General features: G+C 36.7%; 2 protein-coding genes across 2 annotated transcripts; one reads left to right on the top strand and one right to left on the bottom strand.

Moving 5' to 3' along the window:
- Positions 1–3,285: 3,285 nt before the first annotated feature.
- On the bottom strand, positions 3,286–9,345 carry LOC121421181. The gene is made up of 4 exons (XM_041615843.1): positions 9,330–9,345; positions 7,691–7,942; positions 5,319–5,585; positions 3,286–3,302 (listed from the first exon to the last, which is right to left on the bottom strand). Exons 1-4 carry the CDS (start codon positions 9,343–9,345, stop codon positions 3,286–3,288), a joined length of 552 nt encoding a protein of 183 aa, XP_041471777.1.
- A 7,925-nt stretch (positions 9,346–17,270) lies between these two features.
- On the top strand, positions 17,271–23,983 carry LOC121421574 (post-GPI attachment to proteins factor 4-like). The gene is made up of 2 exons (XM_041616324.1): positions 17,271–17,369; positions 21,713–23,983. Exon 2 carries the CDS (start codon positions 22,481–22,483, stop codon positions 23,828–23,830), a length of 1,350 nt encoding a protein of 449 aa, XP_041472258.1. The 5' UTR covers positions 17,271–17,369; positions 21,713–22,480; the 3' UTR covers positions 23,831–23,983.
- Positions 23,984–25,782: the final 1,799 nt, after the last annotated feature.

Raw genomic sequence — 25,782 nt, 5'->3', positions numbered from 1 at the left:
ATACATTTTTGCCATGTGTGATGTCTAGCGGCCTAAGCATTGTTAGCTCATTGTTCCGTATATCGTAAGTTTTCAGGCCTTGGCCTTGGGTTTCCATGCCTTGGCCTCAGCCTTGGGTATTGAAGCCTTGGCCTTAGGTATTAAAGCCTTGGCCTTAGCCTTGGCCTTGGAGGTTTGAGCCTTGACTACAACACTGATACCGATGCACGCTCACTGTACGAAACTTAAATGCGTTCAATCGCAAGTCAATCGTAATTCCGAAAATCAGTCGTTGGGCGTTGCAAGAAATTCGACTTGCAATTGCATTGTGGGGGCGTCGTGGTCTAGTGGTTACGACTCTCGTCTTTCAATCAGCGGCACGTGGGTTCGAATCCCAACCATGGCGCGTTTTCCTTCTAGCAAGAAATTAACCCACATTGTATTGCACTCTATCCAGGTGAGATGAATGGGTATCTGGCAGGCTTTGCAAAAAGAGCCTTTCGTAGCTGGAGCTATAGTCGGGGTAAGTGCGCCATTGAATAGGCAACTAGATATCAGGTGTCTCATAGATGCTATATATTAGTCTAAATCAATTACAAAATTGCATTTCATTAAATGAATTGCTTGCACCTGGTTTTGGAACTTACGATTGATTTGGACTTGAAAGACATTTTCTAGCAATGCACATTATGTTAGGGTAAAGATATTAAGTAAATACATTAAAAAGGTTACTCATTCATGTGTAGTCCGATAGTCATACATCCTATAGTATTATCCATAATATGTATATCCACACTTCTAAAAAAAACTTATATCTATATGAAGAGTTTAGTTGCAAAATGGGTTAGGTCCACTTTGTACAATTCTGAGAAAAAACACGTTTTTTATTCTCACTTACTGCAATATTCTTATGAGAAACTAAATTGTCATGATGTACTACCCCATCATGTGAATACAAAATTGGGTATAAAAGAAACTTACCTGTCTTCATTTATTCTATATTTGTTTTTAATTATCATTGTGAACCTTACCTCTTTTGCAAGTAAACTTAAATGAATCCAATCTCTTTTGATTAAAACAAGTTATCTTTCTTCGCCACTTTCATTCACGTTTTCATTTGAATTTCAAATTTTGTTTTGTATCATCAGAATGACTAAAAATTCAAAGGTTTAGAGACAGAAAACAATAAAAATTATCAGTGCAAAATGGACCTAACCCCTTTTGACAAATGAGTTCTTCAAAAAAGAGTTTGGTTGCAAAAGGGGTTAGGTCCACTCTAAGAAAATATCTTTTAATTCCTAACCCCTTTGGGGAAAAAAAAGATTTTTCTTTGCCATTTTAGTTCACTTTTTAATAGGAATTTCAACTTTTCTTTCATATATCATCTTATAGAGCTACTAAAGATCTATACATTGAGATTTATAAAATCAAATTTGATAAAAAAAATGGACCTAACACCTTTTGCAACTGAGCTCTTCATATGTCCAATTACATCCTCTCACATCCAATGTGAATGCTACATCCTATACATTAAAAAACTGTGACCTGTAACCATACGCCTGAATATCCGATACCATAAAATCCCATATCCATATCATATGCCCTACACCCATTATATCATAAGTCCTATATCCAAGTGGCATTATATCATACGACCTATACCCAAAGTCCATAGGTCCTCATGTCTTTTGCGTCCTCGATCAATAATCCTATACCAATGTATCAGTTCAATACTCATACGTCTACATCCACACGTCATATGACAACACGTGTCGTGTAGTCCAGTGGTTAGAGCATCGGACTCACAATTATAAGATTGTGAGTTCGAAACCCCACAATGCCATTGTCTACAATTTGATGAAAAGGCCCGAGAGTAATATCTGTCGCCTATAAGATCAGCCATTATGACTTTTTAAGCTAGACGTAAAAATGTTTCCTAGGTAATTGGTTATATTACATATGTTATGTAGATTCGAATCAGTGATAGGTGAATACGCCATCACGTGACCATAGCTGCGAGGATCCCATTTGTTATATTCTAGGTTTTGACGTCACCTCAGGGAATATACTGCGTTGTATTGTCAATTGCGGCGTTATATTCACCAAGGTGACGTCACTCGCTGCATACAAGTTTGCGTAACCATATGCAGGAAGTTTATTTGATGTACGCGCTAATGTTAACGCGTCGATTGCATGAAGAACGCGCTTGAAGCATTAAAAGAATCTATTATGACGTAGATGAATCAGAGCTGTAGCAAGAATTTCGGGTTTGAGTCAGATGATGAATGCAATTTCTGATGGCGAATCCACATAGACTATATAATATAACAGATATTGCCTGGTCTATCGTTTTAATAAATAACATTTCAGCTCCCCTCCGAAGCTATAGTTTTCCCTCGGGATAATATTTTCCCTCAGCGCTGCGCGCTTCGGGCAAAATATAATACCTTGGGAAAAATATAACTCCGTCGGGGAGAGGAAATGTTATATTCAAACTCTAGGTAGGCAATATCTGTATAATATACCAGCTTGACGTTTACCAGCAAAATGCTGTCCTGTCGAGTTCCTACGGGAGTTACCATAAACAGAAACAGAAACAATACGTCATATACCCAAATCTTATCATATTGTGAATCTTAACATTAAAAAAACTATATCTTATCTTAACAATATATATATATCTTAACTACATATATCTTAATTATATCTATCACTATATATCTATAACTATATATATAGAACTATATATGTATATATATATATGTATATCTTAACTATATCTATAACTATATCTTAACTATATCTTGTCATATTATGAATCTTAATGCTGTAACATTGTGCACATACGTTATGCACGTTGTAAATATGTTTATTGTTATCCAGGGCCCCATGGAAGACCACTTCTTATTGGTGAATGGGCTACCCTGTCAAAATATTAGAAATAAATAAATAAATATATCCATACGTCTTATGTCAATATCAATATGTCCTTTATCCAAACGTCATAATATATTCATGTCCTTTGCAAAATGAATACATAATATGAATTACACCTATACGTCCTATATCAGTGAAACCTATACAAAAATAAATCCTTCCTATATACAATTATATATATAAAAAAATCCTACATTTACATCTACACCTCAAATGATAATGTCATATATCAATACGTCCTATAGCATAACGTCGTACATCCATACATCATACGAAATGACAGTTCTTGGTAGTCTGTGAGCGCCGGGGCCTGTGTTTGTAGTGATAGAGTGGCATCATGATATACTTTTTAATTTGCTTTGGACCTCTTTATAGCCTTGACAACCCTGTAAAAATAAAGAAAATATACAATAAAAAAATAATAGTTTGTTTAATATTCAAAATTATGATTTAATAAATTTCAATATGCTGTTATATTCTATATTTTTCTACTATACACGTTATGTTTTTGATAACATGAATACATCGTCGGTAATCCCGACTTTCCGCTTTAATTAATGTTTTTTTTTTTGGGGGGGGGGGGGTGGGGGGAATCTATCATCCTAATCAATAACGTGTTTTTGATTTCAAATGATTTTAACATTTTGAAATATCATCATAACTACATGTAGTATTGACGTTATTATTATTATCCCTGCTAATGTTTTTTTTCTCACCTGTATGATATAAACGATATCAAAGCGATCACAGCTATACCTGCCATGACGATAATCACAACCGTTGCTACCGTAAGGCGTCCTGGAAGAAAATACATCATGAAATTATTATTATATAATTCCGCAGAAAATGTTAAATGCTGTGATTTAAAGGTCAAGTCCACCCCCTAAAAATAATGAAATAAATAAATAAATAAATGAATGAAAATAAAAAAAAATATTAAAGAAGCATAACACTGAAAATTTCTTCAAATTGAGTGTAAAATAAAAAAGTTTTTAATGTTTTGCTTATTAAAAAAACAATTATATACATTCTCATGCATTGCTATGCAAATGAAAGAGTTAAGATGTTCCCCACTCACTATTTCTTTTGTTTTAAATTATTACTTGACTGGTACAATATTTCAATTTTTACAGATTTGGCAATAAGGATCTTTTTCTTTAAAAAGATGTTAATACAATGATAATTCCATATGTTGGGGGGAAAGACATTGTTTGACATGACAATGAGGAGAAAATTAAAAATATTTCATAAACTGTAGTGCAAAATAAATAGTGAGTGGATGTCATCAGTCTACTTATTTACTTACCGATAGGATCTGAATATAACTACATTTTGTAAAAACAAACAAACGTTTTAAATGCCAACTGTCTTATGTTACATCCGATTTTTGTTAATTTTTTTCAATTTCATGCTTGTTTGATTTTTCTCTTTTAATTAAATTCAAACCATCTTTTTGTTGGGTTGGACTTTTCCTTTAAGAAAAGTGCTGCTTTACTTCCCAATGTGCAGTGTTGAAGTCTTGCTGTCTGTTTTTTTTTATTTGAATATCTTAACGTATTATTAAATATCATTTGCGTACAAGTAAGCCAATAAATTGTGCAGCCTTGGGGCCTTGGAACGCGGCCAACATTAAGGGAAAAAGAAATAAAAATTTATTTTTTTCCCCAGTACTATGCCAAAATCTAGCACGAAATAATATAGCGGTATTTCTATTTCGCACATATCCACCTTGTTAGGTGCTCAAGGCGCTCCTATATTACCCGGCTGAGCTAGGCGTTCATAGCGCACACAGCTTTTTAAGGAGTTACTTCCTACCGGTACCCATTTACCTCACCTGGGTTGAGTGCAGCACATTGTAGATCAATTTCTTGCCGAAGGAAATTACGCCATGGCTGGGATTCGAATCCACGACCCCCTGTTTCAAAGTCCGAAGACTAATCCACTGGGCCAAAACGCTCCACGAAAACAAGATTTTTGTATGGAAAATATATGAATGGGTTCCTTTTTTCAGAAATTTTGCCTCGGACGTCATGTGCAACCCCCATGAATTGTTTGGGCTCATTATGCAAATAGATATATTCATTTCGTGAACTGAGTTTTCTAATGTTACCTTAATTTGGACACAGGGTGTATTATGCCTAGATTATGCGTGCACATTTTTATTTTGATCATATCAATAGAAATGCCCAAGCAGCTATAGATTTAAGGATTCTTAAATGAAGTTACAAACCAAGTGGGGCAATGGTTTCCACTCGGAATTCTTCAGACCATTGACCTATTAACTCAGCTAGCTCCATGTTTTCACAATAAGTTCTGCTAGAGGTGTTGAAAGCTATTATTCGACAGGGGGGGCGTGGGGGTAGTACCCTCCCCTTAGTTGTAATAGGTTCGCCTAAACCTACCTAAAATTCGGATAGGACCTTCGCAAGTCTTCCTCAGTACATCATCGGCTATGGTAAGCTGGTATGTCCCCAGATCATCGACGCTACCGATCGGACTCGCCCTGACACCAAGGGCCACCGAGACATCACCCCCATGGTACCGGTACTGTGGGCTTGATTTGGTGACGTTTTCAGGTCCGATTGTGACGTTGAAGCTGTACTTCAGTGAGATGTGGTACGTAGCGACGGTGCCATTAATGTTGGGGCATTCCACCGGTAGTTCAGTCACTTTAATTGATAAAAAATATTTATTTATTTTAATGTTCGATTTCATGTCCTGGTTTACTTTTAAAAAAAAATCACAATATTTGCTTGAAGAGAGCAAAATGTCCTTACATTTAAGTTGCTCATGGACTGAAGCACCTCAAAATTAATTCCTGCGTAATCTTTGATGTCAAATTCTACCCCCAATACGGAAATAATCGTTTAAATATTATGAACAAAAGCGTTGAAGTTAAAATTCTAGGGTGGAAGATACCCCCCCCCCCCAAGAAATAATAATAGTAATAAATAAATAGATAAATACATAAATAAATAAATAAGTAAATAAATAAATACATGAATAAAAAATGAATAAATTATACAAATTTTTTAATAACAAAAAATATTTTAAAAATAACACTTCTGCGTTGATGCACTGGATGGAATATAATAGCTGACCCACATGGGAATCGAACCATCTCAGCTCTGCCAATGACCACCCAGGACAAATTTCCAATTGAATACCCATGGAATATCCAAATTGAATACCAATATTGCAATTATTTTTCAATTTGGAGTACACTAAAAATTAAATAATGGGTACCCATTGAAACCAATTGACTATTGGTCCCAATTGGAACCAAATGGTTTTAACTGGAAATAAAGCCAATTGGTCTCAATTGGTCCCCAATTTGGACACCAATTGCAAGTAACGGGAACTTCTATTTGGCACAGGGAAAATTAGTAGAACAATATCATCCTATTAGGAAATGAGGTAATTAATTCCACCAATATCTGCTCATGCTACTGCAGAAGCATACTGTCTGTCTGCATATATATCAATGTAAGGGGCAGAGATATTTTACAAACTTTTATTCCATCTGAGTGCAAAGAGCAATTGTTTAAAGCATGTACATGTATTATCTTATTTGGTGTGCTTTGGTTATGGTTATTATGCTTTAAACTTTTAATCTATTGAAAGTGAGCCATTTATCATTAAGGGTGTTTCATTGTTTGTTAATAATTCTTCACTTGTCTCCTGGACTAATGTTTCACTGGAAAATGATTAAAAAGTACTTAAAAATTATTTATGTATATATTTTACAAATAAGCTGATCACATGATACCTATTGAATACCAATTGAAACCAATTTGCTATTTGTCCAAGTCGAACCCAATTGGCTAAATGGTCCCAACTGAAACCAATTTGGGACCAAGTGGCCCAGTGGGTCCAATTAAAATGAGTCACAAACCAATGGGCATTTTCAGGGTCCCATCATAGTTCCATTTTGGGACCAATTGAAGACCCATTGAAGACAAATTGTGACCAATTAGCCCCATTAGACATCAGTTGGTCTTCAATTGGTTCCCCATTGAATTCTTATTGGGCCAGTTTGCCCAAATTGACCCTACAATAGGAATTCGACTGGTATCTAATTTGGACCCATTGAGACCCATTGATACAATTGAATCCAAATTGAAACCAATTGAAAATCCAATGGGTATTGGTCTTCAATTGGTCCCCACATTTAATTCTAATGGGATCAGTTGGCCCGATTGAGACCATTGGCCCTACAATAGGAACTCAACTGGTATCTAATTTGGACCCATTGGACCAATTGAAATCCATTGATACCAATTGAATCCATATTCATGATATTGAAACCAATTGACACCAATTGAAAATCCAATGGGTATTGGTCATCAATATGGTCCCCATATTTAATTCTAATGGGATCAGTTGGCCCAATTGAGACCATTGACCCTACAATAGGAACTCAACTGGTATCTAATTTGGACCCATTGGACCAATTGAAGCCCATTGATACCAATTGAATCCATATGCATGATATTGAAACCAATTGAAACCAATTGAAAATCCAATGGTATTGGTCTTCAATTGGTCCCCACATTTAATTTTAATTTATGTGGCCAGTTGACCAAATTGAGAACAGTTGACCCTACAATATGACCACGTCAATAGGTATCTACATTGGCCCCATTGAAACACATTGATACCAACCGAATCCAAATTGAAACCAATTGAAAATGCAATGAGTTTCGAATGGAAATTAATCCTGGGCACCCCCCCCCCCTCGTCATCCCGTTGATGACACTCCTTATATACTCACGTGTATTTTCTACATGGAACAAACATGTGGCGGTGTTACCAGCCAGGTCGACTGCGATTAATGTAACGGGTGTTCGTCCTGGTGGGTAGAGACCTCCCATTGCCCCTGTGGTTACGTTATAAGATATACCACTAGGATCAGGGTTCGCATCCTCGTAGGTGTACGAAACACCTTCGGTTAGTCCAAAGAAACTATTCACAAAGAGGGGGTGGGTAGTGACGTCACTGCACGTCACATTCGGTGGAGTAGTATCTATATATACGAGTTTTAAAAAAAGAGAGAAGGAAACAAATTTAGCCAAAAAAAGAGTATGGGAAGTCCATGATCACTGTCATGCAGAAAAAAATACCGATGTTTTCCCCCTTTGATCAAACAACATGGGAGAGCGTTTCATCAACATTTTCGTCGGACAGGTTGTCAGATCTGACCACTTTCCCTCATGTTGATTGGCTAACAAGCAGTGTTACTATGGTAACTGTCGGATAAAACGTCCGACAACTCCTTTCATGAAATACTCACCAGGGGGGCATTTCATGAAAGGACTTGTCGGACGTTTTATCCGACAAGTCCCATTTTATCCGACAGTTACCTTAGGTACAGTGCCACTCAGCCAACCAAAATCAGGGAAAGATGTCAGATCTGACAACTTGTCGAATGGAAATATTGATGAAACGCTCCCCTGGTGCTCGTTCAAGCATGAATGAACCATTTTTAATGGCATTTGAATGATAAGACTTCAGAATAACTTCATAGCAACTCAGTACTCGACATAAAAAAATCATAATTTTAAACAAAATTTTGATAGAAGTTTCAAAATTGTCCTTTTTTAAAGCTTCACTCAAGGTCTCCGAGAGCTGTATTCTGAATCATCAAAGGTTGAAAAAATGCCTCCGCCGGGAATCAAACCCTGGTACCTGACTCTGAACGCCAACGCCTTTAAACCACTAGACCACGCGCAGAGGCGGGCCATAGCAGATAGGCGAGACGGGGTTTAATTAACCGGCAGGCAAATTTACAAACTTTTTATTTATTGTTGGTCTTTTGGTGCAGATGACTTAAAGAGATGGCCCGAGATGAAAAAAAATTGATGTCTTAATATATATAATACAATTCACTGAGAGAAATGCCGAAAATTTCATCGAAATTGGATAACAAATAATAAAGTTATTGAAGTTTAAAGTTTAGCAATATTTTGTGAAGACAGTCGTCATGAATATTCATTAGGTGAACTGATGATGTCCCATCCCCACTTTCCGTTTTCTTATGTTATTACATATAAGAAATCACATTTTTTTTCATTATTTCATACTTGTGTGAATAATAATGTGTCCCTTATAAGGGAATAAGTTGCTGCAATGAATAGATAATGTACTTAATCGGTTAATTGTTAATCCAATTTTTCTAGTTCTTGGAGGAAAAAAACTTGAATAAACCTAATTTCATTAACAAAATACAAAAGAGCAAGTTGGGATGTGACATTATCGGCCCAGCTAATGAATATTCATGACGACTGTTTTCACAAAATATTGGTAAACTTTGAAATTCAATAACTTTGTTATTTGTTATCTGATTTTGATGAAATTTTCTTTTCGGCATTTTTTTTGTGAATTCTACTCTATATTTATTAAGCTATATTTACTTTCAGCCCGGACCATCCCTTAATGAATAATGATTAGCCGCATGTCGAAGTTGGAACCCAGCTTATACAAGCCTGTCAGAAAGGGAATAATACATTGAAAGAGATTAGATAAATGTAAACATCTTGTGGCACTCGCTTTCTTGTAAAATAATAAACAGTGAAAGAAATGAAAATTAGTGTATAAAATGGTGCGTGATGGCTTCACTCATGTTTCTCTGAATATCCAATTTTAGGAGAGTATGTGAACTATCTTTTCCCCTAACTAAGTACTCTACCAATGCTCCTATAAATACGTTTTGTTTTGTGTTTTGTTTTTATTGAATCTTGATGTAAGTTTTGATTTCCCCGGAGACTATCATGCTTATGGAGATGAAAAATGAGAAAAAAGAGAAATCAGTCGTACACAAACCTTGTGAAGTTGCCTCCTGAATCAGTGACGTCACAAGAAAGACTATCAATATGTTTTCAGACAATCTGAGTGATCTACAATGCCCATACATATTTCCTGCAAAAGTTGGATTCACTCCTGGTCTTTAGAATTCGTTTCCAATTCGATGAAAGAAGCTGCCCGCTTGATCCAAAGAAAAATGTCACCCAAACCACCACCTGATATTTCCCCTTTAAAAATTACTCTGAATTACACCAATGGAGAAAGGGTAACTTCCAAGAAACTGTCGATCCCAAGCATACCATATAGGATACAAAAGATAATCGACGCATATATTGGTCATATAATCTCTTCTTAAAGGTGTAAAATGCGTATAATATCATGTAATATAAAATCAGTCTCACTAATCGGCTACGTATTAAAGCCGTGGAAGTCAGTGTTGGAAATGTTTTGTTTGTCAGGTATATGCTGGATGGTAGGTGTCAGCTATGTGGCTTCCCCCCGCGCGTATTCAAAAATTTTAATTATGTTTATATAATTTGTGCTCCAATTGCGTTGTCGTTATAATTCAACATGAATGCGGCAATCGGTATTGGACATTATTGAACGTCATAAGCCCACGTGAATAATGACCATTACAAAATAGCACAACATTCCTTAGATATATAAAACTACCATTCCTGTATTAATGTGATTTATAAAGGGGCGTAATTAGGGAGGAACTTAACATGGGCCCTTATTGAAGCAGGGGCCGTGGAAACGGGGAGGGGGTTGGGTGGGCTTCATGCAGCCCCCCCATCCTTACGGTCCTTACGAAAAAAAGAGTTCAGAAACTTCAAAATGCTGCCGCTTACATCGTTTCTCTATCCACCAGGCGCACTCACATCACTCCTATTTTAAGATCCTTACATTGGCTCCCTGTAAAACAGCGTATCATGTTCAAGATTTTGTTGTTAACTTTCCATTGTGTTCGTGGCTCATCTCCCCAGTACCTTATTTCACTGATTAAAAGTTATACCCCTTCAAGATCCTTATGTTCCTCCCTTTCCAATTTTCTTGTTACCCCTAAAGTTTCCAAAACCTGGGGTGAAAGATCATTTGTTTACTCATCCTCGAAGCTATGGAATAGCCTCCCTCATAACATCAAACAGTGCTTGACTTCTGAAACTTTCAAAAATTACCTCAAAACATTTCTGTTCAATTCTTCTTAATTTCTTTTATAATTTCCTAAAAAGCGCCTTGAGCACTCTACAGAGAGGATTTGGCGCGATATAAGTCTAATTATTATTATTATTATTATTTAAGAAAACGTGCAAAGAACGCGAAAATGACCATCTGATTGTGATTATTTGCATGGTCAGCCCCCCCCCCCCGAAAAAAGAGATAGTGTACATAAAAAAAAATCAAGGCCCTCAAAATGTTGTTGAACATGTTTACAATGTCGGCCTATATACTACCTCTGTTTAAAAAAAATACAAAGAAATACATATAGATAGGCCTATATATATATATATATATATATACCAAAATTTCAATAGGAATACAAGGCATGTCTGCCATTATTACATTTCATTTTTATTTAATGCGTTCTGACATACCTGCCTTGCTCTAAAAAAGGGCGGAAATCTCCGCCAAAGATAGGGGAACCAGGGGCCGGAAATTTGACAAGCAAAAAAAAAAAAAAAAAAAAGGACTATACCCCCCAAAAAAGTTATAACCATAAAAGTAAAGTCATCTCGTCCAAAATGCATGTTTTATTTTGATTTTGAATGATTAAAGGGATATGAGCAGATAAACAAAAAAAGGTAACAACATTACTGTATTTCGTAAAAAAACGTTAGTCTACTTTTAGTAAATTGTCATGGCATAAATTAAAGAAAAAGTGGATGAGCATGCAGGGGAGAAAGGGAGTGTGTAATTGAGATAGAGGAGAGAGAGAGGGAGAGAGGAGAGGGAGAGATGAGAAGAGTGATGAAAACAAAATATCATAAATCATGATTCAATATTGCAGAAACATTATTATCTTATCCAAAAATAGATACAGGTTGTTACACTCAACATAGAAATCGTTAAGATGAATATTTTGACAGCAAGTTAAAATAACGTAGGCCTATACCACTCATTTTTAAGGCCTTCAATAAAAAAGATTTTTCCCCAAACTGATAATGCATCATGTCTTTTTAATAATTTCTTCAAAATAATTTATTTTACAAGAATTTCTATTTAAAATAACTGCTTGAACTCTGTTATCAGTTACTATAAAGTATATAACGAATTTGAAAGTGGGATATGGGATATGCATGGGCTGATCTTCTAATAAATCCAAATTTGATGGTCATTTTCGCATTTGTTTTCTTCCATGTCACGAAATTATTCCTTCTTCGTAAAATATAAACTCATACAAATCAGTTTGTCATGAAATATAGAAATGTGTTTTTTATCTGATATTTGGTATTTTTCATTTATTGGTTTATTGATTATACTTTTGTTCTTATAAATTTGAGCGCTTATGTAAGCAACTTATTATTAAATATTCTAATTATTAGTATACGTATAGAGACTGAAGCCCCAATTAAGGCCGCCGGCTCGGAGCTCCCAACCTCGTGGATGCGCGGCTCATTTTCTAAAATTGTAGTCTTACTATATTCAACATTTTTAGTGACCGAAACGAAACTCTGTGGACAATGAAGTTTTAAGCAGGCCCTCTGCGATGATGTCAAAATGAACATAATCTCTGGTGATATATGCCATCAAAAACGAAAAAACCAACTATATATCGGGACTGCAATTGATGTAATAATTCACAGTTTGCAAGTTAATGATGCCACTGCATGCGTCCTGACATATCTACCTTAATTGCTCTATAAACTCCAGCTTAATTACTTTAGATAATTTTCAGTTTTAGATTTGCTTGATCCTTCATACGTCTTTGGTGCGGGGGAGAATTAACCTTCTCCATATATACGTGTGACCAAAAAAAGGCTCTTATATAATCAAATTAATCAACACTCGAGATAATAACTAGCAACAAAATGCACTTTATTACAGGTATTTTGATTGAAAGCTATCAACCCCCTCCGCTTAACTGGTCGTTGTGGCGTGCGCCTGTAATCCAAGCTGTGGGGAAGTTACAAATTGATGCAGAGGTCCGAGGTTCGAGCCCTGGTCACGTCTTTCGGATGGTGACGTTAAAGGTCGGTCCCAGACGTAAATAATCATATCTGATTGATCAGGCGCGTACGCAAGGGGGGGGGGGTTCGGGGGTTCAACCCCCCCCCCTTTTCGTTTCCTTTTTTTTTTTGCTTGTCTCCCCAGAGGTCGGTCTGGTCAAGGAGTTATCGGGCAAGAGCCTGATAACTCCTTGGTCTGGTTACGGACAGTTCCCCTACCCAATAATGTATATGACAGCAATAATGAACAGAATCTCATGTTTCCGACGAAAAACACAGAAAAAATTTCCGCTCGCTTCGCTCGCTCCATTTTATTATATCTTTTATTTCTGCATGTCGCCGACATGATCACGGTATCGCCATTAACAAGGCCATACATGATTATCATGATGTATACTTATGAATACAAGTGAACCAAGACAAAGACATACGTTTTCTTACAAAATATGTTTTATGAAAACCGAAATGACGGAAAACGCTAAAATGTCGGTTAGGTCGCTCCGCTCGCTCGTAATAATTTATGAAATTCCATAAGTATCTAGTCTCCTGTTCAAGGCCGTATTATGAGTGTTACGAATAGAAGGACATGTAGCATCGACTAATACTTGATTTACTAACAAACTATTGACAAGAAATGTATGTTTTGACGGGAAAATGCGAAAATTTCGGCTCGCTCACTCCGCTCGCTCGTAATCATTTATGAAATTTCTTAAGTTTCTAGTCTCTTGATCAAGGCCATATCATGAGACTTACGAGCAGAAGGACATGTATCATCAACTAATATGTAATCATTACCAACAAGCTATTGAGAAGAATTGTATGTTTTGACGGAAAAACGCAAACATTTCGGCTCGCTTGCTCCGCTCGCTCGTAATTATTCATGACATTTCTCAAGTTTCTAGTGTTCTGATCAAGGCCATATCCAGGCGCGTAGCCAGGGGGGCGGTCGCCCCCCCAAAAAAAAAAAACGTCCCCAAAAAGAAAAAAAAGAAGGGAAAAAAGGAGAGGAGAAAAGGAAAAGGGAAGGAAGGAAAGGGAAGAAAGGTAGCTTTGTGTTTTTTCTATTTATTCTTTATTTTTCTCAAAAGAGAAACTCCTTCACTCTTCTTGCTTTAAATTCATATATGAATTTTGCTTCAGCGCTGCGCGCGGTTAAATGACAATATTGAAGTTCTCCATTGTTCCCCCACCTTTTCTCTAACCCTGTTTTTCCACCTCAGCTATGTGCTTCTTGCCAGTTAAAGTTAAAATTGTATACATTAGGGCATGAATTTGAGTAAGGTTAGGCCGAAGTAAATGTATGAAGTTATCTTTTTTTTTCAGTTGATCGCGCAACTTCTGGTCTGGTCGGCTCCGAGCGGGTAAAATCTTTATATCAGTTTCTGCCGTCACCTCCATAAAGTCAGCTTCTCCCGCTTTTCAGCTCATTACTATAAACAACCATAATTTGGGGGCAAACAGGTTCCTAATTTAAAAAGAGGAAGGTATGGAATTCGTGTCGTATTAAATAAAAAAGTACAATATTTTTTTATCAAATTGTATTAAACTTCATGTTATTTCCCTGTATACATTCATCTCCTGTCCTGTTTTGTGCCCTCAGTTTGAAATTTTGAATGACACTTAAGTTTCTTTATATTCAAAATGAAGCGCTTCAGGATAAGTCAAAAAAATTAATCATCCTTTATTATATAGAGAGATAATTTCAATAAATCACAGAAGTTTCAACTTTATGCGCACTATTTTCCTTGTAATGAAGTTCAATAATCTTAGAAAATCAATTGAATTAGAGACGATTGGGTATTAGAGATATCTACATTTGATGAAACGTCCGCCCTTTGAAATTTCAGAGTTTCATTGCTCATCGCGGGGAGGAATATCTTCCTCTACCAATCTTCTCCTCTGTTTTGCGAGTTAAAGGGGAAGTTCACCCTGAAGAAAAGTTTGTTGTAAAAATAGCAGAAAAAATAACAAAAAATCTTGGTGAAGGTTTGAAGAAAATCCGTTAAAGATTAAGAAAGTTATTAGAATTCAAAGTTTTGGATTTGTGACGTCATATGCGAGCAGCATTCCTACATAGCAAATGGTAAAAAATCAATGAATTTCAAATTTTGTATGGTTCCTGATGACTTTATTTTGTTTTCTATTTATGATCGGGTGTGAAATGATTTGTCTATTGATATACAAAAGGCACAGTAAAAACCGTTTTCAATTTTCTGAGAACATGACATTTAAAAGATTTTTTACCACTTGCGTTGTAGGAGTGCTGCTCGCATATGACGTCACAAATTCAAAACTATGAATTCTAATAACTTTCTTAATCATTGACGGATTTTCCTCAAACCTTCATCAATATTTTTTATTATTTTTTCTGCTATTTTTACAACAAACTTTTCTTCAGGGTGAACTTCCCCTTTAAAAATATGCACATTATGAAAAATACGAGACATTTGGCTTCCTCCTGCTCGTACGCACGGGCGTCCGTCGATATAACACATGATATTTTTATGAAAATATGCACCCTTTTTCTTAAAAGTTGATGGAGAGGGGGAAAAATTAATCGTATCAAGTCGGGGTATTTAGTAATGAGTACAGGAGAAACTATATTTCACTGATTTTCATGATTCATTCCATTTGATTAACTCATCTATTCGTGTTTTGGGGCTAATCTTTCCCTTACGCATTGCTTTTTGGCAGAAGTTCTATGGAAAATGCACCTTTTTTCACACAAACTTTGAGACACTCTGTATTCATTCCCCCATTGCTCGAGAATGAATGGGCAGTTAACGACGGGGTTAAAGATTTATTGAGGAACGGAATGTATATTTCATGAAAATGAAAGCCATTTTCCCATTGGATATCTTCAATACGTGTTTTTTACTAGATGAAGTTAGTTGTCGAATAGGCTGTCCTGGCATTTGAGGTCTCTATCGGTGACGTCACTCAGGATCGTCATGCCTGAACCATCGGCCGGGCAGGGGTCGCAATGGTAGTATGATTTATGGGTAATGCACTCGATATATACAATAATCTTGTCCTCCCGTTCAAATGAATGTGAAACTCATATAATTTTCATCAGAGCATTCAACAGGAGTACTGTAGTACACATTTCTTTGTTATAAGTGAATTAAAGTCCCTCCAGTGAGTTTGATCACACCTATTGCGAAAATGTATCACCCCTACGTTGTAACACAGTCAGCTGTTTGCACTCAGGGTCACTCCGTGACCTGTGTGTGCGTTCAAGAGTTGTACACGATTTTCTGTCTCATTTAGGCAGAAATCTTTCATAATGTGATGCTAAATTGTTTGTAATCAAATCTGATCTTTCCAAAGAAAGTTTCAATATATTTTTGAGAATACCCTTTTCTCGGGACCCTTTTTATGGCAAGAAAAAATGATAAATCACTTTAGCTTCCGCGCTTCGCGCGGAGTTATTATCATTTTAATTTCCTCCATTGTATACCTCTTTTGTGCGTTTACAATCACTTTTGAAAACAAGGTTCAAAATCGCAATATAGTCAACCGAATTGGAGGTACTAGAGACAAGAGAAACGGCTCCTTTTCATTTTAATTTATGAAACACTAAAAGCTTCGCGCTTCGCGCGGGAGGGGGAAACTCCCCCTCCCTGCACCCACCCCCTACGGAGCGCGCTTTGTAAGTGTTGGCACGCTTCGCGTGCATTTACCGCCCCCTCCAAAATGAAATCCTGGCTACGCGGTTGGCCATATCATGAGTGCTACGATCCGAAGGACATGTAGCATCGACTATGATACCAACAAACTATTGACAAAAAGGTTATGTTTTCAACGCAAAAACGAGAACATTTCTGCTCGCTCGCGGGTCATGACCGCACTGTTACATACCCATCCCCACTTAAATGTTATTGTCTTATTTGCATCGCTGAAAAAAATCATCACCTCCCCCCCCCCCCGCTCATCACTTTTTAGAGACTGGGCGGGAGATTTAAAAAAAATCAGCTCGAACCCCCCCCCCCCCTTTCAAAAATCCTGCGTACGCGCCTGTGATTGATACACGTCTGACAAAACCATAGAGTTATATACGTATTTAACTCTATGGACAAAACTCAAATACACACACACACACGCCCACTAAATCGTGATTGTATAAGAGGAAGATTTATTTGCATACCGTGACCGCGATCGATACAATCGAATACATTTTTAAAAAAAATATCATGACTGTTGTGAAATAAACCTCCACGAAACGAATTGGTAGAGAAAAAACAAATAATCATAAAATCTCCCAAATAATAACCATCTCACTGGGCCTCTTTCAGGGATTTATTATAGGTAAAAATAAACAACCTGGGAGGATTAATTGGCAGAATGCATATGACCAGGGTACTCAGATAGCGTTCCATATTCTTCGAGTGACAAATTTTTCATTACGGTTAGGCCTAGATGATATTGGCGATCATTTTTCGTTGGATCTGGTATTCTGCAGTAATTATGAAGGTGTGAATAGTAAGTATCTTGGGGTTGTGTTTGGATGAGAAAATTTAAAGCATATTTAGGGGTTCGGTTCTAACTTTTTAGATTCTGCTGCAGCGACATTACTGTATCGGAAACGATACCGTACGGTACCCCGGCCGCGACGCACCCCGCCTCCGGCCCATCCGGGCGGCGCGGCGGCCGGAAGCCCGCCGCTGCAAGTCCCGGTGCACTCACGTCACACATACGAGGTTAGTATGTACCACTCATTCAATGAACAAGGTTATAATATAACCTTGTTCTCAGTTATATCTCCATGTGTGACAAAATAAGGGTGGCAATGTTTGGCTTATTTTCTCTTTTTCTTTGGGGCAAATGCTTGATTTTTTACACTGACAGTTTCCATTAGACCTGTTAATTCATACTGCTTGGCTCTTATTTAAAATTAAATTTGATTCTTTATATCATTTTTTCTTAATTAAAAATAGAGATAAAAAAAATGAAAATTTTCTTGCCATATTACTTTCCACCAATAGAGGGCGTACACAAAAATATGCCCAAAATTCAAGTTTTTGAGCGCTCTGGTGAATACAAAAATTATTCCCACATTACTAATGATAAATAAATTAAAATTGTATGAAAATTAGTAATTTTGGTCACAAAAGTGATCTATTTTAATGATTTTTTATAGTGTGTGCTCTATACAGCATTGGCATACCATAGTCCTACCTGTAGATTCTCCACAGGCCAGATGGTAGCAGTGAACAAGTGGTATGTACTAACCTCGTACAATAGACCGTGTTTGACCCTGGATTTCGAAGTAGTCGGCAAACATCGCTTCATTGCTGAAGTAATATTTGCTGAAGCTCCTTCTTGCTACGCACCGGGGCTCTTGCCGGTAATTAGCAATAATTTCTTGAATATGAAAATAATAATAAAATAATAATCCGATAAAAAAAGCACATTTTGTTTTTGCTTACCTCGGCCTCGAAAGTGACTTCGCTTGTCTCTTCCACGGAAATACAAGGAAGCCCGTTGGTGGCGCTAATAATTTCACAACCTTGATTCAGCTCCTCGGTAATTTTATAACTGTATCTAAATTCTTTGAATGCGCAATCATTAATTTACTAATTATGGGCACCAATTAATGAAATGCCTTCAAAAAACATAATTAATGATTATTATTGGTGATGATAACACTCATTTGCATTAATTTAAAAAGATGACTGATAAAAAAAAAAAATGAAAATAATATACGTGCCTGGAAAGAAACCAGCAGTACAAGCTTTGACGAACGTCAATAATACGTATACGGTATACCAAAGTCTATACAATGAAAAGATTGGACACTTCACGGACTTTGCGTAATGCCTTGCGTCGATATGCGTGTAAAATAGTGTAGGTGCCTATTCTTTCCCTTGTCGTGTCTTTGATATGAATATAAATCGCGCGCCCTCTTCAGGAGAAAATTGATATCAACGCTGACTGATTTCTACCTCCGTAAAATCTTCACTAAAGATCAAGAAAATATACATATTTTTAGAAAGAAACTTCAAGGAGAAGTCACGGAAGGATCTAAATGATTCGGTAAGTGTCATAGCAGGATGTGGAATATTTATTTATACATAATATTTTATGTGGACAAAAGCCCACTGTATTTTGGAAGTGTAGTGTGTCGCGTGCGTATGACTGATAATCCTTCGCTCGCGAGACGATATGAACCCATGGGTGGTCCCGGTGGGTGTTTCATAAAGCTGTTCGTAAGTTAAGAGCAACTTTAATAAGAACTACTGGTGATCCTATTTTGTGGTAAATGGTATTGAATAAGCGATTATTTAGCATGTATGAGAAGGGTTCACCAGTCCTTCTTAAACTTAAGTCGCTCTAGCTCTTATTTAAAGAACAGCTGTATGAAACGCGCAGGCCCAGCTCATTTGATTTGACAGTGACACAGCTGGTGCATGGTGGGTGTTTATTATTTTCAATATTATTATTATCATTTTATCATTCAGTAGAGGCGCACGGCCAATATTGGAGACTGTCTCCCATGAGAGAGATAATATCTCCAATATCAGAGACTTTCAAAAAATTTTGGTAGGCCCTATCCAATTTTCAGAGACAGTCTCCAGTTTTGGAGACCAATTTTCTTTGTTTACATTGCTTAAAAAGGATTACCTTGGCGGCAAATAAAAATGTGATAAGCAGATTCCTGATGAAATATTACTCCTTTTCACCGTCTACTTTAAAAATTCACCGTCTACTTTTGTTTTTATAAGGATTTTTGTTGTCATCCACACACAAAACGAATGGGCTTCTGACCTTGGTGGGACAAAAGTTTGGGTGGAAAAAAATCATACTTTTGTTGGTGTTGTTTCTTTTGATCTTTTGCAAAGCAAGTCTCCATTATGGGAGATTGTCTCCCTTATTGGAGAGAGTCTCCCATATTGGCCGTGCGCCTCTATTGATTATTAGTATTGTTGTTTTTATTATCATTGTTATTCTTTATTATGTTAGATAATTAACTAAAATTCTCATCTAGCCTTGAGGACTCCATGATGATGTTTTTTTTTTATAATATTTTGTCATTTTTGACACATACTTCATCATGGAGCCTTAAACCGCCTGCCATATATGTTTAAGAGACTCACCATTTAAACAAAGATGGATTTCCCTAGGAAATCTATCCATCTTAAGATAAAAATCATGTAAATGGTGGTGATTTTAATATTATTTTTACACCTTCTTACGCCTAATGCGTGTGAAGGTTTCCAAAATTGGTTAATGAAAAGGCGAAAAATTGAAGGTTTACAAGACCGATCTTGTGTAGATCCCTCGATCCGTTTGTCAACAAAGCAAATTACAATAGGTTTGACCCTTGAACCGCTTTGTTATGACGAAGCAAGGTTTTGCGATGTTACGAAATGCTGTTTTGAAGAACCATTTATAGATAAAAATTATTATTTAACAAATACTAAAATTTTATACGTCATTATGTGATTATAAATAAAGAATTTCAGGAAAAGTTAGGGTATGTGGGCTTTTATTACTTTGTACACGGCCGAGTACAGGTTATTGTACTAGAATAGATGGAGTAGAAATTAGATATTGAATTCATTTATATCCATTTCAACTCACAGTCACACCCACACAAACACATCCACATCCAAGATTCTGAGCATGAAAAAAAAAAACTTAAAAAATAATGCAATATTAAACAATAAGTAATAATTCATTAATAAGTGAACAGGTATCCCTCAAAATACAAAAAAGTAGCATTTGAAAAGAGCCCCCGAAAAGGAGAAATGGAGCCTCAGAAATTTGAAAATGGAGCCCCTGAAAAAAGATATTTTTTTTCCCTGTATTGTTATCATTAATCTTTATCATTGTACTCCTTCCATCCATTCCATTCCTTTTATTTCATTTAATTCCTTCAGTCAAATGAAATCACTTTAGACTCATAATGTTTGGGTATTATCATTTTTTTATATTATTATCATCATTATTATTCTTATTATTTTTGTTACTATTACATATTTTACTTATTGTTACCATTATCTTTTATTATTGTTATCTTCTCTATTATTACCATTAATATTGTTATTAACCTTTATTATTATTGTTGCTATCATTACTTTACTTTTTGAAAATTATACCTTCGAGCTGTAGTAAAGAAATGTGCCCTTTAAAAAAGTGGCCTTGCTCCCCCCCCAAAAAAAGTATAAGAATTTAGTACTTGAACTTTGTAGATGAAATGGAAGTCATTCAACTATTCAAAGACGCAACAGGTTTTTGTGTTTAACCATGCTTAAGCTTAAATAGTCATAATTGACTGAAATGCCTTTAACTTTCAACGAAAGAAAAGAATCTGGGAGCATATGAAAGGCCAGACGCAACGGCATGTGTGACACACATAGACCATGCCTGTCAAAGCAATTCATGGAAATATCTGGAAGGATCACTGACCAACTCTGCACGAAATAATTTCCTCATATCTACACTTTTAAAGACTGCTACACAAACAAAAAAAATTCCTTGCTCTTTCGTTTTTACTTAGGACTGTACAGAACATGCATGCAGCCTCCTTTCAGTTCAGACCTTTTCCCTTGATAATCTAATTTGGAAAGAAAAACTATTCTCTGCTCTGACCTAAAGTTCTTGAATTCAATCACTGATTTTGATTTTCAATTCGGCCAAGGTTCATCACTTGCCCTTTAATGTAATAAAAACTTCTTGGTGCATTATGTAACATTTGTATGGTATTGATAATAGAGCTATCCATTTCCTTAAATGGTACCCACAAATAATGAAATGATCCATGCATTTCTTCATTGTATCCCAGATGGTTAATATCCATTTTTTCTTCAATTTTTGTACAGGTTTCCAGACGCACACAGGAACACAGCTTACCTCAACACTTCTATAACAGTACATCTTCAAGACATGCTACATTGACTGAAATTGGTTTGTCAATTGGAGGATTGCATTCAAGAGTTGACAGGACCAACAGATGTGTTGAAGTTCAGCTTTGTCAATTCTGTTTGGACAAGTTTCCAGTGGTACATAAAAGAAGAATGCAGATGTTTCCATGATGAAGTTGAGTGCTTGGTGATATCTACAGGAAATAGTATATGTGGGACTACAATACCTCAAAGACTGGTGATTGAGGTATTTCGGATACTGATGGCCAGAATCTGAGCCCACATTTAAATTGAGCAACATATGACATCATCAGTGGTGAAGGGCGGGAATGACGAACGGCAAATGTGTTGCGAGAGCTATACTAGTTGTGCTAGATGTATTGCTATATTGTACGAACACAAATATAATAAAAATTCTGACACCCTGTGGAGTAAGCTGACATTCTAACCAATCATAGTGGTTTTAAAAGGGAACAGAGCTTTCAAATTTCATGATGTATTAAAGAAAAAAAGGGATCTTCAAACCGAGAGGTTTCATTTGGGACAACCAACCAACCATCTGTGGGGGCTCTCTAAGATGAGAATGATTCTGTAAATTTCTTTAGAGTTGCAGTGTTGAAGTAGAGCTCAGATATACAATGTTATTGTGTGCTGAACAGTCTTACAGTCACTTTCATACCGGTTATTGATTTGATTGTTATTTGTTTTAATGTTGAACACTACATTATGGAGAGGTCATCTACATGTATTTGTAAGTTCGTGTGCAAGCCATTCGTTTACTGTGGAGCAAAGTTTATTTCCCTTTCTCGTAATAGAAAGTTGAAAAGATTCCTTCTAGCCACTTTTACCATCTACTTTTTGACGTTCTGCATTGCTCTGCCCATCCTGTGCCATGACTTGCCATTAACAAAATACTATCGCCTCTGGAAGGGTACATCCAGACAAGCGTTGATAAACGAAGCCAAAGAGATCAATAGCTTCAATGCCGATAATGCCCAGACACACCTGGACCGGATGCCGAAGGAAGCCACTAAACAGCTGTATGAAGAATCAATGAGGAAGCAGGACCTCAGGTATGCCATCGTTGTTCAAACAATCCCAAGGAACGGGAGGCCGTCTCCTCGCTATCTATCTCAATTAATGCTTGCGCTACATGATATCCTTCGGGAATCCGGAGGCATCACAGAGACGGCACTGTTCATATGTAACACCCAACGATCTGCCGGAGAGCACAAGGAAGCAGTGGATCTGTCTGAATACTTCCCGATGGTGCAGACATCGCTCGGGCCAAGAGTGGATCGCTATGAACGCGAGAAGGAGGACTACCTATTCTGTCTCCAGGAGGCGCAGAAGCTATCTCCAAAATATGTGATTGTTCTTCAAGATGATGCGCTTCCTCGTGCAGACTTTTACACAGTCTTGGATTATGTTCTGAAATATAGAGTTGAGACTCAGATTCATCAAAGTGAGCTTCATCTGGATCAAGACGAATGGCTGTGGCTTAAACTCAACTTTCCCGACTCTCTTGCCAAATATGAACGCAATTACTACTTTGCCTTGGAATGGGTTTCTGTAAGCCTTATTGGGGCATCAATTTTTGTATTCATGATGCGATTTATACTAACCTTGTGTTGGGGAATAAATGCTGATGAAAAAGCAATAGGGGTCCTGCCATGCTTCCTTGTGGGATTCGTATACTTCATGTTATTTACATGGCTCCTCGGGAGACCGTATGTCACTCTTCCACTAACGCTTTCCAAATCCTTCTACAGCCTTGGCCCTGGGACTTCCTGTTGTCTGCCGGCCGTCCTGTACCCACAATCACAAATACCTGGGATCATCGGGTTCCTGGAAACGGTAGAGCTGGACCGAACCAGGCCCTTGGACTTTGCCTTGGACGACTATCGGGCCCAGAGCAAACTCCGCCAGTTCTTGATCAGTCCAAACTTATTTTTCCATATAGGAGTGGTTTCAGCTTTGCATAGCAGCACCTCCAACTCCAGGGTTGCTGAGAGCTTTCTGTTCATTGTAAAAACCATGAAGACTCCTTTTTCCAATTGGATTCCTCAGGATTAAACGCAAGTCAAAAAATCATTTGCAAGTCCAAAATGCGCGCTGCTGATTGGTTGAAAATCAAGTTACGCAGGATTTTAGAGTTGCGTTTGATTGCAACTCTTTCTGCAACAGGCCCCTGTACATGTACCACTGCACAGCTCAAATTTGCAACAACTCGGCTAAAAAGATGAGATTTTTATTATGCTTTTTACTTGGACATAGCAGTTCCTAAGCTTCGTTAGAGCGAACTGTGTCGTCACTATTGATCAGCTAGTTCAATTTTTTTATTGAAATGTAGGAAAATTTCAAAGGTTACATTCAGAGAACAAGAAGAAGCTTCATTCATGCATGAGATGTGAGAAAGCCATCTCATTTGTTATAAACCCTCAATCAACTCTCGCAATGGACATTCTCTTTTCACTCCACAAGAAGATAATTGAGTATATGAATATAAAAAAGGCCCAAGTCCATAGGAAGTCATGTTGAGAAAATCAAGAAAAACAACTAGGATATTTTTTAAATTTGGGCAATTAAAGTATATTTGGCCAAAAGACATTAGAGAACATAAAACAAATTTACATGTAAGTGTACATTTTTTTACGAACCTTGATTCATGTTACCTGTTGGCGGGGCCTTTTGTCTGGTGGACTTGGGTCATCATAGAATCATATGGACTTGGGTCATTTTTACATTAATACACACAGTAGACTTCTGGAGTAAGTAGTAGAAGTATTGAGAGAGGGCGCTTTGATATGAATGTAAAGATAAGCCCAATTCCTGGACTTGGGCTTTTCTTACACTCGTACCACATTTTCCTCCTTTATTTTAAGGTCAAGTCTACCCCAGAAAATTGTTGATTTGAATCGATAGAAGTTTACGAATTTGATGATTAGGACCTCCTTGCCTGAAGCACAAAATGTTAAAATAATGGAATTCCAAAAGTTCAGGGAGGAATGACACTTTATTTCACATGACAATAGTGAGAAAATCAAAATATTTCATATTTCATATAACAAAAAAAATAGTGAGTGGATGATGTCATCGGTGTCCTCATTTGCATACCGACTGAGATGTGCATATAATTGTTTTGTGAAATGAAGCGAAACTTTAAAATATCATATCCTTCTTAGTTTGCGTCCGATTTTGATGGAATTTTCGGTTTTTGTGGGAGTTTTCTCTTTTTATTCAAATCAAATTTTTGTTGGGTGGACTTGTCCTTTAAAATTTTGCCAAAAATTTTACTTGGGCTGTTCTTACATGTATCTTCAGATACTCAATTATTCAACCAATTGTTATTATAGAAACTTGCCTGGTGGTAGTATGGTATACCAGTTTGCAATATTATATTCAAATCTAGTATTATAACCACTACACAGACCAGACATTCGACTTCAAACGCTTGTGATTGGTTGGGCTTGGGCAAAAGTATGTGCCGCATCTCTAATATAGACATTTTCTGCCAGTGTCTTTCCATTGCGTGTTTACACATGAATGTCATGTTCAGAATTATTTTAACGATTTGCAAAAGTGAGACCATAGGCTTTCATTTTCTTGTGTTTATCAAGTGTTCTCTGAATGATTCCTTTACCTTGTCTGTTCAAAATATCTTTACATGACTGTATGTTTTGTCTTCTATCTTGACTTTTTTTCTTGAAAGTTCAACATTATTTTATGATAAAGTTTGCTATTTCCCCACCCTTTACCTCTCTTCAATTTTTGTCTTCTTTTACATTTCAAAGAATGATTTCAAAATGTCCAAGGTTGGAGCCTAAAAAGTGGAACTTGGAATAAATTTATTGGAGATTTATTATTCTACGTACATGTAGACAGTACAAAATAGAAATGTAATGATACTGATTATTCAAGAACTAAGTTTTATTCAATATTGTGTTATTTTGTGAGAGTCTTTTCTTATACCAATGTAGTGTGAAACAAATAGGATAGTGAAAGAGGGGGGGGGGGGGTGCCTGACA

This window comes from Lytechinus variegatus, chromosome 9 (assembly GCF_018143015.1).
Source record: "Lytechinus variegatus isolate NC3 chromosome 9, Lvar_3.0, whole genome shotgun sequence".
Taxonomy (NCBI): domain Eukaryota; kingdom Metazoa; phylum Echinodermata; class Echinoidea; order Temnopleuroida; family Toxopneustidae; genus Lytechinus; species Lytechinus variegatus.
The sequence above is the reverse complement of the archived record's forward strand: the minus strand, read 5'-3'. Positions and strand labels throughout refer to the sequence as shown.